Genomic DNA, 25,220 nt, shown 5'->3' with positions numbered 1-25,220 from the left:
GAAACAAGACCATGAATGGAAAGCATTAGGTTTAGAGTGTATTTCCAGGAAATTACCAAAAGTAAATCGTATTTTGTCAGTTGTTATTACTTATTTTCATCACTACTTCTCAAGCCCCAGCAAGAAACAAGGCAGCTACCATAGTAAACACCCTAATTACTTAGGAAAGCATAAGGAAAAAGAAAAAGGGAAAAGAAAAGATAGTGCGTCGACAATAGAAAATCGCACATCATATGTACTTTTTGATCTACTCACATTATTTGTTTGGAAGGATTGGTTGCAAAATCACATGCCTTAATAGTTATTCTAAACGAAGTTCAATTTGTTCTTTAATTAACATGCAATTAGAAATACAAAGTTTTTGATGGCTTAGTTTCTGCTATTCATAGGGTTCATTTAATTATCTTTTGCTTTGTCAATCTTCTATTTAATTAGAAAACGAAAAAACTGAGCACTCACTTTATTGACAGATTGTCGAAAAAGTCTCCACCTGAAAAAAGTGCTTCTTATTAAATACAGCTATCTATCCATCACGATTTAATATATTTTTCCATTGAATATAGCATTATATACTAATCTCAACTCAAATTTTTAGCGTACCCAACTTGTTTTTTCTACTCTCCATCGTTTTATTGAAACGGTAATTTATTCAATATTTAAAATATTTGAATTATATTTTCTAGAGGACATTCTATAAATAGAAAAATATATTTTATTTATAACTAGACTCTCATATATATAATTACTAGGTACAAATAATGTATAATGCATGTTTGTTTAATTTTATTTAAAAATATTATTAATTATTTTCATTATAATTTTATGATTGTTGTTGTCCGTGTTTTCAGCATTTAACACGTGGCATAACAAACTATGCCGTTTAGCCATCTTTGGATGCTTGAGCTCAATTCTTGTCATTGTTATCACTAAAGGAGAACTATGCAATTAATGACCATTACCTCTTGAGGACCTAGTCGAGACCTAAATATAGAACAAGTGCAGTTTTCTTACCTCTAGTCCAAGCACTAGGTAAATAGAAACGACCCTAGAGCACGATCCCTTTTCGAGCCCTGCAATACCTCAACTGAGCTCCGACCCTTTGTTGCTCCTAACCCAATCCTAGCTTCAAGCTCTCAATCACCAAGCCAATATTCTTCAAAAACTAAAAAATTTCCCCAGGAGTTTTAAGGGAACAAGAGGGAACGAGAGAGAGAAGGAGAAGCTGACTGTTTAGTGTCATAGTCTCTTCGAAGGCTTCTACTTGACTGAGTCTATCCATTGGGATGAAAAGACTAAAATGCCCCTTCCCAAAAGCTTTCTCTTTAATGCTCCTAAGGGCAAAATGGTATTTTGCCACCATTTCCCACCAATCTCAATTAACGCGTCATGATTTCCCAATTAATTCTAATATCCCCAAGTAATTATTACCAAATAATTTCCTATTACTCGATAAATCAAAGAAATGTAATAAATTACAAAAATCCCCCCTGGCTCACCCCGAGTCGGGTATTTGACCCCGTTGTGATTAAACCGCTAACTTGCTCACTAGGATCGCCTCGTGCCGACTAAATCAAATATATCCACATAACAATTTGGTCTCATTCCTAAAACACATATTTACAATTATACCATCAACGGGTCAAAATTATGAAAATGCCATTCTAATAAGAAACGAGCCCACATGCATATTTAATACACTTAAACATGCAAACATAGTCATATCATAATATAACTCACATAAATAAATAATTAATCCTATTATTACATATACATGCACATAATATTTCCATATTGCCCTCCTGGGTCCCCTAATCAAGGCACTAAGCCTTATTAGGAATTTTGAGACATTACAATAACAATCCCCCACTTGGATAAATACATGCCTCATTCTTTAGCTTAAACTGTTTTGGTGCATAAAATAAAAGTACCTTTCAGTTTGACAATCCTAATTGATAATTAACTCAATTAATCGAGACTAGCTAGATGATTTAATCAAAGCCATTGTGGGGACCATGGACCCATGAATTCAAGATCCAATAAGTTACCGTAAAATTGCTATCGAATAATTTCACTACCTTATTAATTCCTCATAACTCCACTAAAGACTCACAATTGCTCTCTTGAACGCATAGAATGCTTTACACTTAAAGTAAATACGTTATCCATTGTTACAATCATAATTTTCCATTCAATCCTCTATAGATAATCTACAACTGACTTAGGTGCAAATTACCATTTTACCCCTCATTGTATTTTGTCCTTAAATACCACTAAGTTCCTTGTAAATGATATTTTTGTGAACTTTAATCACAGAAATGAGTACTCAATCATTTAACTCGTTGAACCAAGCTATAAGGTGATCATCAATTCACTTCTTGCTAGAAGCTATAGATGTTCATAATTATGATTAACACTCCCACTCAATAATACTACCAAGTCCCCAAGATGTAAGTATGGGCTAGTCCGTAGGGTAAGCTGGCAATGAAAAAATCAAAGGACTTGAATAATACAATAATTTAGAATACTAACCACTCAGAATTGAGATTGAATTAACTTATGGTCAACTTTATGTTATGACTATAGTAGATAATAACGATATATTTACTTATCTATCTAAAGTTAATATCGGTCTAGTCCGATGTAACAAATACATCTGATCTTATCTACTTTGCTAATGTTCTGGAAAGAACATAACACTACAATGTGTAAGTAGACCATATCGTAGATTGGCAAGTCAGTGTAAATCTAGTACACTGACTAATCTTAGGACTAACTTATTTTTTAACATACAATTATATTTATATTCCACTATGATTATGTCACTATAAATATGGTTAGCTATTTGATCGAGATTTAATAGAACTTTATATTAAACAAATAATCATGAAAATAAAACACATGAGCAAAGTGATTGACCAAGTCAAAAATGATTTCTATTCTATTATTGATAATAAAATGTGATTACAAAGATATTCAATTACGGCATAAAACCCCAACAAACTCCCACTTGCACTCATTGAAACTAATGTCTTAATTCTACTAATCTTATTTTCTTGATATGCTTATCAAATGTTGCTTCTAGTAGTGTCTTTGTAAATGGATCAACAAGATTGTCTTCAGATGCAATCTTCATAACCTTCACATCTTCCCTGGCCACATATTCTCGAATTGTTTTTTTTTTTTTTGAGGAAAAGAAAGACTTTATATTCAACTAGCACAAACCAAATACAAGATTAACAGTAGCAATCAGCTACAACACACAACAAAAAGCATGAATTACAGGGAATTTATAAAGCTAATAACATCTCTGTCTTTTTTCTTAGCCTTGGTACAAGTAATAGTCTTAACTCTAGCTTTGATAGCAGCTTTAATGGTGGAGCTAACTACCAACACTGAGCTACAACACAGATCAAACAGACATCTATTCCTGTTACACCAGACCGAGTAGATCACTGCTGCAATAATAGCATTCCAAACCAGCTGCTGCAGATCATAACCAACATGAGAGCACCAACTCTTCCAGGCTACCATGGTAAGAGGCCAACCCTGGAAACCGGACCAAGAACTGACTGCTTGCTGGAGGTTCTTAGTGAAGGAGCAGTCAAAGAAAAGGTGCTGGTGGGACTCGTTGAAACACTCACAAACCGGGCAAAGATACGATGGAAGCTCCAAGATTTTTCCTAGTTTATCACGAGTAAGAAGATGATCATTTATCATTTGCCAAGAAATGAATCTATGTTTCGGGACACAGAGATGATGCCAAACAGCAGAGGCATACTGCACCTCTGAAGCTGCTATAAGAGACAAATAAAAGAGTTTAGCTTTAAACTTGCCTCTTAATACCGAAGAGTTAATAGCATAATAATCAACAGCATTCCTCAACTTCAGAAGTTTTCGAAAATACCAGCTGGTATCATGAATTAATGGCACAGACCAGAAGCTATTTCCTTTAAGATAGATGGCATCTATCCATTTGACCCAAAGACAATCTTTCTTGCTAGAAATTGCCCAAATGTACTTAGCCATCATAGCAATATTCCATTTCCTGCCCTCACAGAAACCAACTCCTCCATACTTTTTGGGAAGACAGACTTGCTCCCAAGAAGTAAGGTGAAGCTTGCTGCGATGCCCTTTGGTCCTCCACAGGAAGTCTCTGCAACATTTATCAATGGCAGCCACTACTTTCTGAGGAAGAATAAAGATATTCATCCAATAATTTCTTATTCCAAGAAGGACAGAATGAATAAGTTGAGCTCGACCCGCAAAGGAAAGGTTCCTACTAGTCCAAGAATGAAGATTCCGTTGAATTTTCCCAATAATTTCCCCACAGTCAGCAGCTCTCCATTTAGTAGGTCTTAGATGTATTCCAAGATACTTAAGCGGAAACGAGCCTTCTTGCATTCGAGAGATCTCCACTAACTGAGCTTTATAGTCGGCATTGATACCTCCAAAGTATATGTGCGATTTGGTATTATTGATTGAGAGGCCTGTAGTTGCACAAAAACTAGCAATAGCAGACTGAGTAAGTCTCATAGAGTTCACATTTCCCTTGCAAAAGATAACTAGATCATCTGCAAAACAGAGATTGACAAGATTAACATGCTTGCAAAGGGGATGAAAACCAAACCCTTTTTGATTAGAAGTCTGAAGTAAGAGCCTGGTTAGGTACTCCATAATCAGGACAAACAACAGAGGAGATATAGGGTCTCCTTGTCTCAGACCCTTTTCCCCTCAAAAAGAGCCATGAAGCCGGCCATTGAGCATCAAAGAATAAGAAGTCCCCTTTAAGCAAACCAGCACCCAATGAATGAACCTAGAGGGGAAACAAAGACCTTTTAGCAAGTCAGCCACAAACTGCCAATCTACTGTATCGTACGCTTTACTGAGGTCAATCTTCATGATACAACGAGCTGAGATATTCTTCCTCGTGTAGCCCTTGAGAAGGTCTTGGAAAATGAGGATATTATGAGCCAAGAGGCGGTTCTTTATAAAAGCCCCTTGATTACCATGAATCAAAACAGGAAGAACTTCAGACAAACGAGAGCAAATCATCTTGGATATGCGTTTATAGAGCGTATTGCAACAAGCAATAGGTCTATAATCAGCAGCTGTTTGAGGAGAATCAGTCTTCGGAATAAGAGATATGACAGTCTCATTTAGATCAGTAGGAAGAAAACCATCATGAAAAAATTGTAAAATTGCCATACTGATGTCATTACCTATCTCTTTCCACATGCCTTTGAAAAACCCAGCACCAAACCCATCCAGACCCGGGCTCTTAGTTGAGTGGATGCCAAATAAAGCCTCTTGAACATCTTTCTTTTCGACAGGCCTGATCAAGTTAACTTGTTGCTGAACAGTTAGTTTTTCACCAAAACTCAAACTGTTGAGATCAATCTGCCTATTAGCCGAGCTCTTCTTCCCCATGAAGTTCCTGAAATGACTGAAATAATGATCTATCACCTTATCATAATCATCTATCACCTCCTCATTGGCCATATAAGAGGTAATTCTATTCTCAGCTCTTCTCTTCTTCATGATTGCATGGAAATAATGAGAATTTTCATCATTAAATTGCAACCAGGTAATCTTGCTAGTTTGATGGAGGAGACTTGCATATCTCTTCCTGGCTAAAACGAACTCCTGCAAATTGGCCTGTTCAGCTAACTGAAGCACAGTGTTGCTGGGATCATTAGCTAAAGCACCCTGAGTCATATTTAGATTTTCCTTAGCTAACTGATAACAGTGCTCAATATCTCCCACTTCCGATCTGCTGAACTTCTTTAGAACATGCTTGACTCTAAGGAGCTTGAGGACAATACCAGCAAGACCAATTTTAGAGCTAGATTTGTTCCAACTGTCAAGAACCACTGATTTGAATTTATTATGGAGCATCCAACAATCAAAAAATCTGAAAGGCTTGATACCAACTTTGCCAATAACGTGATTTTTGATCACACAGTAGCTATGATCCGAATGAATGTCCCATTTGAAAATTCCTTCAGTGTTAGGGAAGAAATCCAACCATTTCTCATTAATGAAGACCCTGTCTAGTTTAGAGTAGATTCTGTCACCAAATTCCTGTTTATTCGACCAAGTGTAAGAGGAGCCAGCACAACGAAATTCATCAACTTGGCCTAAGGAAAGCCAGTTTTGAGCATCAACAAGCTCCTTAACAGTTATGGGACGACCTCCATTCCTGTCTTGATAGCTGAACATGGCATTGAAATCGCCTAAAACAATCCAAGGAAGAGTCAAATGGCCTAGCCCTGCAAGTTTCTCCCATAAAATTTTCCTGTCAAGCATGGAGTTGGAACCATACACAGCTGTTAAGTAGAACTCAGTGTGGTGCCCAGAAACTCTGATTTTACAGTGAACGAACTGAGTATCTTCCTCAATAATTTGAACTTGCACAAACTTCGATTGCCAAATTAATAAAATTCGGAACGAGATCATATTACTCGAGTAATAGTCCCAGTTGGGAAAACTATTACCTATTATATCTGCTGTTTTCTCATGGCGAACTTTAGTCGCAAAGAGCGCCCCAAACCCAATATTATTCAAACGACATAAATCGCGAATTTCTCGCTGTTTATTTCCTTTATTCATACCCCGAACATTCCAACTAAGAATGTTGCACTTCTCCATATTGACTAGAAAGAGAGTTAGTAGCCAAATTCCCTCCTCCTGGCTCTTGAAGCACAGCATATCCATTTCTACTTAAAGCTTGAGAAGGCTGGTAAATATTTTCCTTATTCCCTCTCCTTCTTGGTGTTATCCACTCACCCCCTGCTTCATTTCCCTTAGCCACCCCTGTTTTACTAACTGGAGCTGTCTTAGCAACTGGACCAGCATTGGAAACAAAGGGTTTGATCACAGTATCTGTATCAGGTCTACTCGAACAAAGAGAGTCCTGGGCACTAGCAGTATTAACATGAACAACAGTATCTTTCTTGACAGTAGCAGCCTGTTGATTGTCCAAGCTAGGTTCAGAACTGGTTTTCCCTGCACACTGCTCAGTATTCTTAGCAACTTGATTAGATTTCTTAACTCACACGGACCCTTTGTCCTTCGCACAGTTCACAATAGTGTGTCCCAAACAGTCACATGCTTGGCATTTGGAAGGGAGCCATTCGTATTCCACCCATTGTTCAACTAGCTGGTCTCTTTCATTGACAAACGAAATAGACTTAGGAGGATTTTCAGAAATTACCATGTCAACTAGAACTCTTGCAAACTTGACCATCGACCGATCACGAGTAACTTGATCTATCATGATTGGCTTGCCTATAGTGCTAACGAGAGCACTGAGACTCTTACGGCCCCAATATTGTAGCCCCAATCCGTTTAGACGAATCCAAACCGGTACCGACTTTACCATTTGTATTGTGTCCATATCAGGAGTCCAGGGCCGAAGGACTACAGGCTTTTTGTCAAAGTGGATCACACCAGTTTCCAGGACTAGATCCCTGGTTGCAACATCACGAAAACTAACCAAGGTGAACCCAGAGTTCATTCTGACTATTCTGTCAATGCCTAAATTACCCCAAATTCGCTTCACAAATCCTTCAAAAACCCGAAATGGGGGATTAGCACCCAAGACTACACAAACAATTGACGTTCTCCATAACGAGGCTTCTACCTCAACTTCGTCAAAGTCCAATTTAGCTTTTCATTGGTCTCCAACCTTCATAGGCTCAATGAAATCCAGACTAGTAGATGGGGTTTTCACCTGATTAGCTTTAAATTTGCTCCACACATCCTTTGCTGAATTCTGGTAGTCTATTGTCTCCATTTCCTCAGCCCAAATAGTCGGACCAGCGTTGCCCTCTAAATCCATTGGCATAGCTGGCTCAACAAACGGTTCAGCTTCCAGTACCTCACACGATTCATGGTATTCCTCATCGATGTTCTCCAGCACAAATTGATCTTGAATTGAAGGGAGATCTGGCAGTGTCTGTAGACTATCTGTAGCAGCGGCCACTGTCGCCGGCTTCGGAGCCTCTTTTTTCCGTCGACCCATGGAGAGGGAGAGAGAAGCTCCACACGCCTTAATTAGTTAGTTTTGAAGAAAAAGTATTCTCGAATTGTTTGATACTTCCTTTCTATATGATTACTCCTCTTGTCACTTTGAGGTTCTTTCGAGTTGGATATCTCTCTTGTGTTGTCACAAAACAACACACGCAATTTATCCATATCTGGAATAACACCAAGGTCTGAATAGAACTTCTTTAGCCATACTATTTTCTTAGCTACTTTAGATGCAACTATGTACTCATCCTCCATGGTGGAATCTGAGATCCAAGACTGTTTTATGCTTCTCCATATCACAGCTCCACCCCCAAGAGTAAACACCATTCCAGAAGTAGACTTCCTGTCATCGACATCAGTCTGGAAACCTAAATCGGTGAAGCCTATAGAGTTTAAAACACCACCCTTGTACACTAACACATAATCCCTAGTTCATCTTAAATATTGTAGGATATGCTTAACTACTATCCAATGTTCAGGTCGTGGGTTTGATTGATACATGCTCACTACTCCCAGTGCATAGCAAATATCTGGTCTAGTACACAACATAGCATACATCAAGTTTCCAACTGCGGATGCGTAAGGAACTTTTCTCATTGCATCTTCCTCTTCGGCAGTCTTGGGAGACTGCTTCTTAGAAAGATGAATTCCATGGCGTGACGGTAGACGTCTTTTCTTGGAATTTGACATTGAGAAACGTTCAAACACTTTATCAACGTAAGCTGCTTGAGATAGAGCTAAGAGTATGTTTTTTCTATCCTTAATGATCTGGATACTGAGAACATAACTCACTTCACCCAAATCATTCATCTGGAATTGTTCGCTCAACCAATTATTTGCATCTGATAATTTCTTAACATTGTTTCCAATGAGTAAGATATCATCTACATAAAGAACCAGGAATACCACTATTTGATTTGCCCATAGTTTGTACACACAAGGCTCATCAATATTTTTTTCAAAGCCATAGGCTTTGATTATCTCATCAAACCTAAGATTCCAAGAACGAGAAGCTTGCTTAAGTCCACTAATGGACCTATTAAACTTGAAAACTTTTCCTTCTTGTCCAGCTACTTTAAATCCTTCTACATGATACATATAAATGACTTCGTCAAGCTTCTTGTTAAGAAAAGCTATCTTGACATCCATTTTCCATATCTCATAGTCGAGAGCGGCTGCTATGGATAGGAGGATGCGAATGGACTTGAGCATGGCTACCAGACTAAAAGTTTGCTCATAGTCCATGCCTTTTCTTTGGGTATAATCCTTTGCCACTAATCGAGATTTATAAGTTTCGATCTTTCCATCAACACCTCGTTTCTTCTTGTAGACCCACTTGCACCCAATGGTCCTAAAGTCACTAGGTGCTTCCTCAAGATCACAGACAGAATTTGAGTACATGGACTCCATTTCCTATAGCATGGCTTAGAGTCATAGTTCCTTTTCAAGGCTAGCCATTTCCTGTTTGAAAGACAATGGATCATCATCACCAGTGTTACCAATAACCATATTCGTTTCATTATCCAAACCATAGAGAATTGGGTTCCTAGAATCCCTCCCACTATGACGAGGTTCCATGACAGTTTGCTCAGGAACAGTGGTACTTTCTTCATTTAAACCATCTTGCGTCGGTTGGACATGAAGAGTGGGAATTTCATAATCAACTTGTCTTGATGATGATGGAACATTGGTTGGAGTCAATTCTTCAGCCATCTCCTCTAAAACTACTTTGCTACGCGGTTTGAAGTTTTGGACATAGTCATTTTCTAGAAAAGTAGCATTCGTAGAAGCAAAAACTTTTTTTTTTTAATTACTATTGAAAATTTCACCCCAAGTTTCTTTAGGATAGCCAACAAACATGCAAACTTCAGTTAGCGGTTCAAGATTTCCTTCATTTTTCCTCAGGACGTGGGCGAGACACCCCCAAATTCTATAATGGCATAAACTAGGTTCACGACCATTCCAACGTTCTAAAGGTGTTTTGGGGGATTGATTTGGATGGCACAACATTTAGAATATCATTCGCAGTTTCAATTGCATGTCCCCATAATGAAGTTGGATGAGTTGAGTAACTAAATATGCATCTAGGGATGGCAAAAAAACCCGATGGATCGGGGCGGGTTGGAGCCCCGACCTGATGGGGCAACCCTTGATCTGGATATAAGCATAGAAAAAACAGAACGGGTCGAGATTTGTCCCGATCCGCTAGCAATTGAAGTGGTTCAGATCACGACCTGACCTGATGTTTTTTTTTTTTTTTTTGTAATAAATAGATTTTTTTAAAAACTAATTACTAGCATTATTTAGGGTGATTCACAATACATATATTTATATAAATATGACAAAATATATTTAAGAGAGATAAATGAGAAAATTGATGTTTTGCTTTGAAGTAAATTAAATTTTATTCTATTTTAGTATGCAAGACCATTTATAAAAAAGACTAGGCAGCTCAATTTTGTCTAGTATGGAAAATTCTTTTGCCATTTATTTTTATATTGTAACATTTAAAAAAAATTAGTCTTTCTTATATTAAAGAAAAAAAAAACCTTACCGGGTCGAGTCTGACCCGTCCCATCACATTCGGGGCGGGTCTGACCCGACCCACATCAATAGCCTTAACGGGGCGGGGCGGGGCGGGTCGGGGTATGAGCTTAGCGGGTTGGGGCAGATCTTTAGGGGGGTGGGGCCGACCCGCCCCATTTACATCCCTACATGCATCTCACCATTTCCAATAAAGTTCTATTCCAGTGTTCCGCTAAACCATTTTGTTGCGGAGTACCCAAGATAGTAAGTTGAGATAAAATTCCAAGTTCAGGTAAATGATCTTGGAACTGCATATCCAAATATTCTCCACCCCTATCAGATCGCAACATCTTAAACGTTTTACCTAATTGGTTCTAAGCCATAGCTAGGAATTCTTGAAACTTTGAAAATGTTTCTAATTTCCTATGCATTAGGTAAAGACATGAGTATCCAAAGTAATCATCAATAAAAGTTATGAAATACTCAAAATCACCCCTGGCTTTCACATTCAGAGGTCCACAGACATCTGAATGTACTATTCCAAGTGGTTCTTTGGCCCTATCACCCTTTGCAGAGAATGGTCGCGGTCAATTTTCCTTCTAGACATGATTCACAGACAGGTAATTCACTTAAGGTGAGTTCCCTCAAAGGCCTATCATTTGTAAGTCATCCAATCCTATCATAGCCAATGTGACCTAGTCTCAAATGCCATAAATATGTCATGTTATCATTATCGATCTTTTGACTTTTATTGGTCTTAGTCTTAGCTACTTTAAATAATTCATTATTAAATGTGAGGGGTTCGTTAGGTCATAGAATATAAAGTCTGTTTTCCAATCATGAAATACACAATAGTGTTCCATTGAAAGAAATAGATATATTTGGACCTGTAAAAGTCATAACAAATCGTTATAATTGCAATATGGAAACTAAAATTAAATTTCTACTCAAATCCAAAATAAAAAATACATCATTTAAAATTAAATATTTATTTCAAAACTTCAGGCGAGCTCTTCCCCTAGCTTGGACCACAATGAACGCTCTGTTCCTAACTCTAAGCTTTAAGCCGCCTTCGTCCACCTCCTCCCACGATTCAAGAAGCTATAAATAAGTACAAACATGGTTAGTATATCCAGAATTGATAATCCAAACAAATTTATCATTCTCTGAAACACATGTTTCTAAGATAAATGAACTATCATCATTACCTTTATTTTTTGCTGCTAGAAACTTGGGGCAATCCTGTTTCCAATGCCCCTTCGTCCCTTTTCATTACAGTGAAAGCATTTACCTTTACCGTTCTTGCTCTTCTTTTTCTTCCCCTTAGGTGTCTGTGCATCTGGTTGTACACTCGTCCTTGCAGCCTTTGCAGGCTTAGGGTTAGTGTTATGTTAACCCTTCTTCTTGTTTCCAGCTTTCGAAGATGATACTAGGTTAGCCTCAGCCTTAGCTGGATTAGCAGCAGCACCAGTAGTCTTCTTTTCTCCTCCCTTACTCGGTCCACCCATGATAGACTCGAAATTCTGAAGCTTTTTATGAGTTGCGTCAGACCATAAATAATTTTATTCATCAGATAGTTGGTGGTGAATGGTAGGAAAGCTAGAGAGAAATTGTTGAGGATTAAGTCGACTAGAGTTTCCTCATCTATTGTAGCTCCATGCAGTTCAACTTCCTGATAGTAGTTTGTCATCTTGATCAAGTGATCATGAATGTGCAGAGATGGTGCCATCCGAGCATTGGAATATTTCTTGGTGACCTAAAAATGAGTCTGCACAGACTTTTCCTCGAACATGTCTTGGAGCTGATCCATGATTTTGTAGGTCATCTCGACATTATCCATCTTTGTCTCGAGAGTGTCAACCATACTAGTCAACATGTAGTATCGTGCCTTGTTATTAGCCGCCTGCCAATGCTCGTATTTGTCTCTTAGAGACTTGGCAGCTCCTTCAACTAGAACTTCTGGGGATCCATCAGTCATGATGAACTTGGAGTTATCACCAATCAACACAATGTTGATGTTCTACTTCAACTTAAGGAAGTTTTCTCCAGTGAGTTTCTCCATCGAAAGTTGAGAAAGGATGGGAGTACAAACATCCATAATTAAAACTACAAATTATAAATAAAATAGAAATCAATCACTTTTGCTCAATAAAATTTCTATTCACACAAATTTTAAGAAATAGCACAACATATATAAAATATATGTAAGATATGAGTAAAAATATTAAAAACAATCATATTTCTATTTCTTTGGGGTTTTAACTAATCTATGATATCCTTGTCCTGGTTGGCAAGAGTAAAAAAATACCATTAGTGAAATAGAGTTGTAAACTCTCTTATTATTACTCTGCAACATAAAGGAACAAGAGTTAGAGAGAGTGAAGGAAGGAAGGAATCTCAATATATGGTGCGTAAAAGTAAGAATATTAAACTATGTTATTTGCTTAACTTAATGCAATTCATTAGAAACATGTTTTTAGATTGTTTTATATGTTAATTTGTTTAATTTATAAAACAGACATGAAAATATTTATGATTTTGTAAAATATATTCCCAAGAACTGGTATGCGAGCCTTGGTTATCAATATTTTCATGTATGAATCTGATTAGCATAATTGAATGGATTTTGTTTTAGTATGAAGCATATTGTGTTTATGTGTATTTGTTGCAATTTTTGTTTATGTTAGGATTGAAAAACAGCATAGAATTTAAAAAAAAAAATAGGGATTTATTAGGCAGTTTGTTTGCCAGCACACAGTAAAAAGTCGCTGGGGATGCCAGGGTCATATGACGTCTGTACGATGGCCTTATGCGGGGCCTGCGACGAGGTTTTTCACCAATTTTTTTTTTTTGCCAAAAATATCTTAATTTTAAATTATTATTTTTATTAATTTATTTTGTTAAATTAATTCAAATAATCAAGATATCTTGTTTTATAACCATGTTGATCAAATTGATCATTTTTATTCAAAAATTAGATATTGATTTTTAAAGTTATGGTAAATATCTAAGATATTTTGGTTCATTTTGAAAATAGATATTTTTTTAAAAGGAATCATATATTTTGGTTGTAATTGAAAATAAGATATGTTGGTTATTATAATAATAAAATTAATTATTTTTGTATAAAATTAGAAATTAGATTTATTAATATCTTAATATCTATTAGATTTTTGTGCAGTTATTCTATAAAATCCAATATCCCATAGATATTAAATTTAATTTTATTAATTTAATATCGATCCTAAAATAACATAATTGAGTAAATCGTTGACAAATAAAATCTAAATTAACTTAGTTAATTGTTGATGGATTTTATTTAAATTGACCTAATTATTTTTGCAAAATTGTAATTAATTATGAATTTTGTGTAGATATTAATTATTTTTGCAAATTAATTAGAATTAATTTGTTGCTAATCAATTATTAGGTTCAATTATCTCGAAAAATAAACATAAGACAATTAAGTCCAACTCATGTAAATAGGTCTTGTCAATTGAGTTTGCATGGAGAAGGACTAGGTTCACTATGTCGTACCCTCTACTAAGGCCCCCTAACTTCCACACAAAGCCCAAAAGACATGAATTTAAACATTCGTTTTATTAATTGTTATCAATTGATTAGGCCACTGTAATCATGCAAAGCAAATGAGCATTCACTAGTGGAATCATCCACAAACGAGGAATTTAAACTTTACATTTTCTAATGGGCTCAAATAAAACTATTGCATTATGAATATTTTATTTGGAAACGAAAACCACATATATATATATCCAAACATATGGGCCACTATATGCATCTATGTCCAATTGCAAAAATCACACATAGTTTACAGATATTTCACATAATGAATATCCTAATAATGTTACTAAATGAGAAATATCTATGTGTTTATGCAAAACTATCACATTTTCAAAAATACCATAATTAATTAATATCTACACAAAATTCATAATTAATTATAATTTGGAAAAAATAATTAGGTCAATTTAAATAAAATCCATCAACAATTAACTAAGTCAATTTAGATTTTATTAGTCAACAATTTACTCAATTATGTTATTTTAGGATCGATACTAGATTAATAAAATTAAATTTAATATCTATGGGATATTAGATTTTATAGAATAATTGCACAAAAATCTAATAGATGTTAAAATATTAATAAATCTAATTTCTAATTTTATACAAAAATAATTAATTTTATTATTATAATAACCAACATATCTTATTTTCAAATACAATCAAAATATCTTATTCCTTTTAAAAAAAAAATATCTATGTTACACCGAGATTTCGAGATAAGAAGTTATGACTTTGAAAACTGGGCTAGTCAGGTGTGAGCTCAAAACATATGCGGACATCATATGATCCGATCGTTGGACCTCTTTGAAGTAAACAACAACCTCGAGAATGTGTAGCCTCGAATGTTCTCCGAGATCGTAAAAGCCATGGAATGACACTTGTATATATTTTTCCTTGATTGCCTTCAGGCGAGATGGCTCAAGCTCGAGAAGTGCAAAGCTCAGATGTGATAGCATCGTCAGCATCTACTTGTTCCGAGCATAAGCGGAGCTAGGAGACGAGCTCGTGATTGACTCATGGTCTCGGCAAGTTCAATGCCAATTGCTGATCTCGAAGATTTGATTAATCATCTGGGTTAATCAGTTATGTGTGAATACGTTTATTGTTGCACAATCCCAATATCTAAGAGATATCATTTAATCTGTTATCTGTTCACGATTTTCATGGGACGTTTCTGTGTATGTAGGAAATAATGCATTAAATATCATTATATTAATTTATTTACATAATATCTTCCCGAGATATGTGGGAATAAATTCTGAAACCTTCTCTATAAATAGAGAAGGAGACACCGTTTGTAGGGGATTGATTTATGATTTCCTGAGAGAAAACTCTGGGCAACTCTTCTCTAAAAAGTTTCCAGAAAACTCCCAAGTATTAATAACACAGACTCGTGGACTAGGCAGAGTTAACTGCTGAACCACGTAAAAATCCTCTGGGTTTCCTCTTTATTCATTTGCACCAATATTTTATTGTTTAATTTCTCTGCTATTTAAGTTGACGAAAACGGTGTCAACAGTTTGGTGCTTTCATTGAGAGCTATTAAACGGTACGTGCGTAATTATGTTTAGTCAAGAAGCCTCTCAAATTAGCAATGGCTGCAAATGATCCCAATATTCCTGAAGAGGAGATTTTAGATGAAGCTGAGTACCCCCGGCGCCCTGGAAAGAAGCCTATGGTGAATTTTGACCCTGATGAGAGGAGTGGATCATTCGACTCTCGGGGACCATTTTCCCCCCGGGACGACGAGGACATGTACTACAATCCTGAACGATACGTCCCAACAGTGGAACTCAAAAATCGTCAACTACGAAAGCAATTGGTGGAAGCTAAGAAATGCAACGAAGAGCTAGCCAAGTTGCCAGCTGAAGTGCAAGCGGCCCAGGCCCCACCTCCGCAAGAGGCCTAGAATCTGCCTCCGCGGGACGTCCACGTCCCACCGTGAGGGCCTCGGGGGCAGTCGCGCAAAAACGCTGCCACCCGAAGAGCTGAGCAGCTTCCGCCATCAACAGAACAGCCTGCTCCGCCGAGGCCCGGGAGAAGTAACCGGGCTGGAGGTCTTTCCAACCCAACTGCGGAGGCACCAACCAGAGTAGGGAATAACTGAGCCTCCTCAGCGGCTCGGACCCGAAATCCTGCTACCGCGCAGAACATTGCAGAATCTGATCGAGAAAACTCAGGGCCTTCTAGGCCCCGTAATGGATGGTAGCCACCATCGCCAATAAGGCATCCACCATCGCCAATAATGCATCCACCATTTCCAATAAGGCTTCCCTCACTAACTCGGAGGAATGCCCAACCAACCCATGGTGATAAGGAAAGGCGACCTGGGCGAAGATGTGGAAATGGGGAAACTGCTAGGGAGCATAGGGGTCCCCATCCCATGAGAAGCCAAATGTCTCGATCTCACACTATTGAGATGAGAGAACCAACAAGAAACCCATCTCAAAATAATCGTGCAACGAGCCATGTCAGTGAAGGCTCGGGTGACACCAGATCTATAAGTATATACGACCAGGAACGTAGAAACACTTGAAATTGAGGTAATCACCCTGATTTGCGGGAGCATTTGTACCATAATTGGGGGCATGACAATCCCCCGAATTCGAACCTGAGAGACCATCTCAAAAGGCGCAAGAACCCTATGCCAAGGCGAGGAACTAGAGTTGTAATCAACGATGACCAGTTCTCGCTGCTTCAAGTCAGACCCCCCGTGGATCCAGTCCAAGAAAGGATTGAGTAGTTGGAAAGATCATTCGGGCTCTTACAAAATGAACGAGGTCGGGAATGGGACGAAGAGTTCGATGAAGAACTCGAGCCCTTCGCCCCGCATATTTCTAGCACCCCATTTCCTCAAGGGTTCAGAATTCCTCATGTCCCACCCTTTGATGGGAGTTCGGACTCGTACATCCATTTAAGTACGTTCAACACAATCATACGAGCCAGTAATGTGGGCTACAAGCTCAGGTGCATGCTATTCCCAACCTCACTTATGGGACCAACAAAGAATTGGTTTGAAAAGTATAAGAGACATTTGATTGCTTCTTGGGATCAACTATCAAGAGATTTCAAGAAACAATTCAAGGCCATGGTCAGCATTAGGCCCGAGGCGTCTGCCTTGAACAATGTCCGATAGCAGCCAAATGAAGCACTGAAAAGCTATCTCACAAGGTTTAACTTGGAAGTCGCTCGAGCCCGTGACGTCGACGACAGTGGCCATTTAATGGCTGTCCGAGCTGGAGTAATGCCTGGAAGTCCTCTCTAGGAGGACATGCAAAGGAAGCCTGTAAGATCCTTAACCGAGTTTAGCCGACGAGCTTAGAGGTTTGTCAATGTAGAAGAGGCGAGGTCAACATTGAATATGACCTCTCAGCCCATAACTACAACAACAAACGCAAACTCTGCCTCAACCTCGACAGATCCTATGACCTCAAAACCCCCTGGGGACAACACTTCTAAAAGGAAGAAGAATGAAGGGAATAATGCCGAGGCAGAAGGGGGAAATAATAAGAAAGGGGAAATATATTTCTCCATATACAAGGTGTATGCCGAGCTCAATGAGTCTCGGGAGAATATCTACCTTGCTAATGAAAACCAAGTCCCTTTCAGACGGCCTGACCCCATGAGAAACCAAAAGGCAAAAAGAGACTCCAACAAGTACTATAGATTCCATAGAGATATCAGACATACAATCGATGAATGTAGGAAATTAAAAGATGAGATTGAAGGTCTAATCTCGAGAGGATATTTCAGGCAATATGTGAGAAATCAAATCTCCAATCAGGCTTCCACCAGCCAAAGGACAACAACTGCACCACCTGCCCAGAACAGCAAATCCCGAGCAAGGGAGGATGAATGACCCCCTCCGATTGATGGAGAAGATGTCATAACCATCTCGGGGGGACCACATATTGCAGGATCGGGCAGGAACACCCAGAAAAGATATGTGAATGACCTGAAAACTGGTGATGGGTCTCCCTACGAACCCGAACCCAGAGCTTCGAAACAGCAAAGGGTTGAATCTCAACCCACAACTTTTACTGAAGATGACGCATCCCATGTGCAATTCCCTCATAATGCCTGTTGGTCATAACTCTTCAACTTGCGAACAAGAGGGTACACCGAGTCCTGATTGATAACGGGAGCTCAGTAAATATCCTCTACAGGGCCACTTTAGAAAAGATGGGACTCGCGCTTTACGACCTAAAGGCATGTGCAACGACGTTGTACAACTTTTCAGGAGAAGGGATTTATTGTATGGGATCTATCAAACACCTCGTAACCTTGGGAGACTTCCCGATCTCGACAACCAAGATGATGGAGTTCGTAGTGGTGGATCTTCCATCGACCTACAACGTACTGCTCGGGAGACCTGCCCTAGTAGGTCTGGGAGCAGTTTCGTTTGTTAGGCACCTGGCCATCAAGTTCCCGACTTCTAGCGGCATCGGGACACTGAAAGGAGACCAGCTCGCGGGAAGGGAATGCTACAACATTTTCGTGAGAGGGAAGAAGCAGACAAGTGCAAAAACACTTGTAGTAATTTAGAATAAGGATGGGACAGTCTTCGAAATAGACGAAGAGATCGATCCAAGAATAGAAGAAAGGGCTGACCTCGAGCCTCTAGAAGAGTTCGAAGTGGTCAAGCTCGAAGAGATCGATCCCCCAAAAACTGTGAAGGTGGGGGAAAACCTTCTAGAAGAAACAAAGTAGCAATTAATTTGCTTCTTGAGGAAGAGCCAGAATGTTTTCGCATGGTCACATTAGGATATGGTAGGGATAAGCCCAAATGTGATGAGCCACGCCCTTAATATTGATAAGACCTTCCCCCCGAAGCAACAAAAATGAAGACTCTTGGACAATGACAGGAAGTAAGCACTGAAGGAAGAGGTCAACAGGTTAAAGGCGAATCAATTTATACGAGACGCCTTCTACCCTAATTGGGTCACTAACCCAGTACTGGTACCAAAACCTAATGGAACATGGCGAACTTGTATCGATTACTCTGACCTCAATAAGGCATGCCCTAAGGACTGCTTTCCCCTACCTCAGATTGACCAGCTCGTAGATGCCACTGCCAGGCACAGACTTATGTCATTCATGGACGCTTATTATGGATATAACCAGATTGCCATGTATTCCCCAGACCAAGAGCATACGAGTTTTGTGTTAGATAAAGGGTTGTATTGTTACAATGGCATGCCTTTCGGGCTCAAAAATGCTGGAGCCACCAACCAAAGGCTCGTAAATATGATGTTCTTCGAGCAGATAGGTAATAACATGGAAGTATATGTTGATGATATGTTGGTCAAATCTAAACATAACAATAACCATGTGGATGACCTCGAAGAATGCTTCGCCATGCTACGAAGGTACAACATGAAGCTCAACCCCCAGAAATGCTCCGTTGGAGTATCATCGGGGAAGTTCCTGGGCTTCATTGTGAACGCGCGAGGAATAGAGGTTAATCCTGACAAGATCCAGACGTTAATTGAAATGCCCTCACCTCAAAATCATAAAGATTTCCAGAGTCTGACAAGACCGATGGCGGCATCAAGTAGGTTTATCTTGAAATCTACAGACCACTGTCTTCCATTTTTCAACCTTTGAGAGGGGGAAAAATTCTAGTGGACAGAGGAATGCGAGCTGGCATTTCAGGAGCTCAAGAAGCATCTCACGGAACCTCCCATCTTGTCGAAACCTATCACGGGGGAAATTTTGTACCTATATCTCGCTACAACCGAGCATGCCATTAGCGCCGTGCCCGTCCAAGAAGACCAGAAGGTACAAAAACCAGTATATTATGTCAACAAAAGGTTACTGGGGGCAGAATCGAGATACCCCTTAATGGAGAAATTGGCTCTCAGCCTAATTCACTCATCTTAAAAGCTTCGACCTTACTTTCAAGCACACCCCATCCATGTGCTGACTGACCAACCACTACGACAAGTCTTGCCGAAGCCAGAAGCCTCGGGCCGATTATTAAAATTTGTTGTTGAGCTCAGGAAATTCGAGATCATTTATCATCCGAGGACAACCATAAAAGGACAGGCCTTAGTAGACTTCATAGTGGAATGTACTGGAATGACTGACGACGAAGTTATAACCCCATCCCGCGAGCTGTGGAGACTTTATGTCGATGGGTCTTCCAACGAAAATGGATCGGGGGCAGGAATCATATTGATCACTCCAACTAGAAGTCGATTTCACTCTGCCTTAAGGTTTGGCTTCGAAGCATCTAACAACGAGTCGGAATATGAGGCTTTATTGGCTGGACTCCGAATAGCCAAGGAATTCAAAGCTAAGGTGATACATTGCTACAGTGACTCGCAGTTGGTGGTCAACAAAATTTTAGGGGAATACCAGGCTCGCGGAACAAAGATGGCTGCATATTTAGAAAAAGAAAAAATAGCACTCGAACATTTCGAGTTCTATACAATAGAGTAGGTTCCTCGAGAGCAAAATTCAAATGCAGACGCACTAGCCAGGCTCGCCACATCCGCCGAAGATGAAGCACTGAATGTTGTGCCAATTGAGCACCTGACCACACCCAGTATTAGCGAGCTTGAATGGGAAAATGTCTACATGATCAACTCCGAGCTGACCTGGATGACCCCAATAGTTGAGTACCTTGAAACTGGCATTCTCCTAGCAGAACGGAACAAGGCTCAGAAACTGATGTATCAGATTCCCAGATACACTATTGTGGAAGGAAGGCTATATCAGAGAGGATACTCTATGCCACTACTCGGATGTGTTACTCCACCCGAGGCCAAGAGAATCCTAGAAGAGATTCATGAAGGATTTTTTGGGGACCGCACTGGGAGGCATAGCCTATCGAAGAAAATCATATGACAAGGATACTTCTGGCCCACTATCAAAACAGACTCGTTTGATTATGTCAAGAGATGCGATAAGTGCCAACGGTTCGCTACAATCCCGCTAGCTCCACCTTCTAAGCTAACTATGATGACCTCCCCATGGCCATTTACGGTCTAGGGAATTGATCTCATAGGCTCGTTGCCAACTGGCAAAGGTGGAGTTAAGTACGCAGTAGTCGCGGTAGATTATTTTACAAAGTGGACCGAGGCCGAACCTCTAGCAATGATCACCTCGAAGAAAGTTTTGGACTTTGTGGTGTAAAACATAATCTGCCAATATAGAATGCCAAGGAAGATAGTATCAGATAACGGTACTTAATTCGACAGTGAACTTCTTACCAATTTTTGTGAGGAAAATGGGGTAATAAAAAGCTTCTCCTCTGTGGCCCATCCCCAAGAAAATGACCAAGTCAAAGCCATAAATAAGACTCTGAAAAGTTCTATGAAACAAAGATTGGAAGAAGCTAATGGAAAATGGCCCGAGGAGTTGCCCCAAGTCTTGTGGTCCTATCGAACCACAACTCGCACTTCAACAGGACATACCCCTTTCTCTGTGGCATATGGATGTGAGGCCATGTTACCGATCGGGGTCGAAATACCCACTATTTGTAGCCATGCTTATGACCAAGCCTCGAACCTATCCCAGCTCGAAGTAAGTCTGGACCTTATTGAAGATAGACGGGACGAAGCTCAACTAAAATATGCAGCATATCAATAGCGAGATACCTGATATTTCAATAAAAAGGTTCGGGACAGGAAATTCAGATTGGGAGACTTGGTGTTAAGGAGTGTGTTCCTAGCTATGCGGGACCCAGCCGCTGGCGTGCTCGGGCCTAATTTGGAAGGGCCTTATCAAATCGAGTCCGTTATTCGACCTGGCATCTACAAATTTCAAAGATTAAACGGAGAATTGGTACCACGAGCATGGAATGTCGAACATCTGCGACCTTACTATCAATAGTGTAGGAATGATGTTTCCTGTAACCATGCTTGCTTATCTTTACTATGCTTCTGTTAATAAATTGTCCAATTCTGAATAAAGTTCATTTTCGTTTAAATATGTTGTATTTTTTGCAAACTCTCTTAATTTAATAGCCTATGGTCACTCTCATAGGATATTAAGGGGGCATTAGTGGTATACATACCATAAGTTTGAAAAAATTGCTCAAAAATAAGCATACACAAAAACAAGCAAATGTCTGGACCGCTAACTAGATTATTAGAAGTAAAGTGTTTGGATATAACCAAATGCGCGAGCTAAGAAAATTTGGACATAGCCAAATTATTAAAAGTAAAGTGTTTGGATATAACCAAATGTGCGAGCTAAGATAATTTGGACATAAATAGATTATTAAAAGTAAAGTGTTTGGATATAACCAAATGCGCGAGCTAAGATAATTTGGACATAACCAGATTATTAAAAGTAAAGTGTTTGGATAAAACCAAATACGCGAATCAAGATAATTTTGATATAACAAAAATATTAAAAAGTGTTTAGATACGACTAGATACGCGAACCAGTGTGATCTAGATATGACTAGATCAAAAATATATAAGTGTATGGATTACAAACCAAACACGACCTAAATAGGTTTGGAACAAACCAGCTAAAACTAATCGACGGAAAGATGGGATATAAATAAACCCACTTCAATTTAAGTCGAGATCGACACTGGAATATTTTGCAAAAAGATAGTTTCAACCTCATAACTTTGGGGAGTACCTGAGGACGAGGAAAAGTAACTAGAAAAGCAGGATATAACTAAACTACCTACCTTACACAACATATAAGTACTTTCAAGTGCATGGTGAAAGTAAGATCCGACCTTGACAAATAACGAGATCGGATACGGATATATCGAGCAAACTATGCGAGAACGCATGGAAACTCGATCTTCAATACAACATGTGTTTGTATGAATAAGCAAACATAAAGGCAAACTTTTAATATAAATTTCTTGAAATATTTCGATTCAAGAGATGTAAAGCAAAAATATTAAAAGTAAAGTCAAATATGGTATTACAAATATCATAAATAAATAGCTCTTTTATGAGCTGTAAATCGTTTTTGCCTCAAGGGTGGCCTTCTCAGCATCATCGAGAGCACTACCCTCACCAGGACGAATAGCATGACTATCCTCCTGAGCAGCTTCCTCCTCATCAAGTCGAGCTTGCCATTTGGCCACAAGCTCTTCCTCAAAAAAGCCCAAGAAGCTTGTATCGAGATCGGCGTTGCTGGCCCAAATCCTGTACATAGCCAAGTCAACCGCCCGATCCGTCCTCTGTTTGAACTCTTGGAGAAGACGTGCATTTTCATCCTCCATCACCTCGAAGGTGGCCTTTTTCTACTCCTCAAGCTTGGCATTGATCTTCTCAAGCTCCTCAACCTTGGAGCTCTTCTCTTTGAGCTTATTTTTTGCCTCCTCGAGCTCGACATTCAGCTTCTCAAGCTCCTTAACCCTGGAGCTCATCTCTTTGACCTCGGCCTCCAGTTTTGACTTCGCGGCTTTGTACTCGTCTGTGAGCTTGAGCTGGAAATCCTTCGCCTCTTGAGCATAGGACATGCTTGCGTGGATCTCGTTGTTCAGCTTGTAATTTAGTTGATCAAATGTGGTAAGAGACTAGCACACAAATGAAAATCAAGTTAGAACATACTATAAGAAAAATTCCAACAAATAATCAAGTAAGAGAGGTTACCGTGGATGAGAGCTCGACACTTTTTTCGTAAAGGACGTTGTAGTCCTGGGCATTGATCAAAAACTGCCATTGAGGAGCCTCAAAATTACTGATGCTTTGGCCTACTCGAGATAGGACGTCCGAGCCGAGAATGGCACCATGAACCCCGACAGCCTTGTCGACGACATGCTCATCAACATGAGTAGAAATTGACAGCAGGCGCTCCCTGGAGGTTGTCGGTTTCTTCGAAGCTGGGCCGAGTGTTGGAAGGATCTTGATACTGGGAGGCAAGGGAGGAGCATCTGTTGTGGAAGCATTGACCTGGGCAGTAGGGTCTGCTACCGGGCTCGGAATAGTAGGAGCTGGGGGAGGAGTCGCCTCGATCCTTTTAGGGACCTTAGCAGGCCAACCAAATTTTTGCGAGGCTCTCAGGCGCTTGCTCTGCTTGGCCCCCTCACCCCTGGCAAGCACGTTCTCGAGATCGGAGTCCATAGTACCTGCACAATCAAATCACATTACAAAACGATCTCAAGACGCTAAAATTAGCATAATGCATATAGTTAAAGGAATTAAAGTCAAGTGACGAGGAACCTAACTGGAATTCTCCCCCGAGCTTGTGCTCGGCGACCACGTAATTCCCCTATCTTTGGAGGAGTCAGGGGGAGTCCCTTCCCTAAATGTGGAAGTCAACATCGAAAGGTCCCTATAATCGTTTGTCCCATATTGGATGGCTATTCCATCCCAAACCTCATTCAGACTATACATTGTGTCATATTTCCCTAGCCAGCTATCAAACCTATGGACCCTATCATCTTCCCAGGACCATATATAAAAGTTGTCCCTGTCATCTTCGCATAAGATCAGGGTGTCGGGTTTGTGTTTAAGTAGGGAAGGAGACTACAAGGCCGAACTAAGAATGACCTTACCTCTGTCACTCGAGCTCGAAGCCTCATCATTGGCATCGTTCCCCGAACACGGAATCCTGGCTCGGCGAGCTAGGGATCATGCCTTAGAACTTCACCTCAGAGGAAGGTTACAGGTTAGGAGAGGCACAAACTCCCACCTGTTGTACTTCTTGTAGGCTCTATCATCTGTGGATTGATCCTTCTCCAGGAGACCACAAGCTCGAAGATTATCTTCATGAAGAAGATAAGATAAAGAGTGCCTACCATAAGGGAGTTGAAGCAAAGTTTCCTTGTGCTCCTTCATCTCGTCCGTGGGAGTAGGGCGGTGGTAGTTGGCTGAAGAATTGAATATATTATGAGTGGTTCGATCTTAAAAAGAATTGAGCATGAGAGGAAAAGGATCGTATACTTATGGATTCGTCTGAACAAATAATATATGTAGGGAGCCAGGCCGTCCGTCCAAAAGAACGCTAGTTTGAAGTTGGAAGGATGGTTCAGCAGGTCCTCGAAGATCTTCTTCTCCTTGGGATAGCTAGAGAGGTAGTAGAAGCCATCTCTTCCCCGAGATCGGGAGGGGTTGCTTTTCAAGCAAAAGAGATACAAAATCTCTTTTGGTGAA

The 25,220-nt window shown here is 39.5% G+C and overlaps 1 protein-coding gene across 1 annotated transcript; it reads right to left on the bottom strand.

Moving 5' to 3' along the window:
- Positions 1-3,276: 3,276 nt before the first annotated feature.
- LOC133817538 (uncharacterized) lies at positions 3,277-4,674 on the bottom strand. The gene has a single exon (XM_062250092.1). It carries the CDS (start codon positions 4,672-4,674, stop codon positions 3,277-3,279), a length of 1,398 nt encoding a protein of 465 aa, XP_062106076.1.
- Positions 4,675-25,220: the final 20,546 nt, after the last annotated feature.

Source organism: Humulus lupulus, chromosome 1 (genome assembly GCF_963169125.1).
Source record: "Humulus lupulus chromosome 1, drHumLupu1.1, whole genome shotgun sequence".
NCBI lineage: Eukaryota > Viridiplantae > Streptophyta > Magnoliopsida > Rosales > Cannabaceae > Humulus > Humulus lupulus.
Note: the sequence above shows the minus strand (reverse complement) of the source record. Positions and strands in the feature narration are given on the sequence as shown.

Excerpts from the sequence above, each read along its gene's own strand:
- LOC133817538 (XM_062250092.1), bottom strand. The coding sequence starts at position 4,674 with ATGGAGTACCTAACCAGGCTCTTACTTCAGACTTCTAATCAAAAAGGG.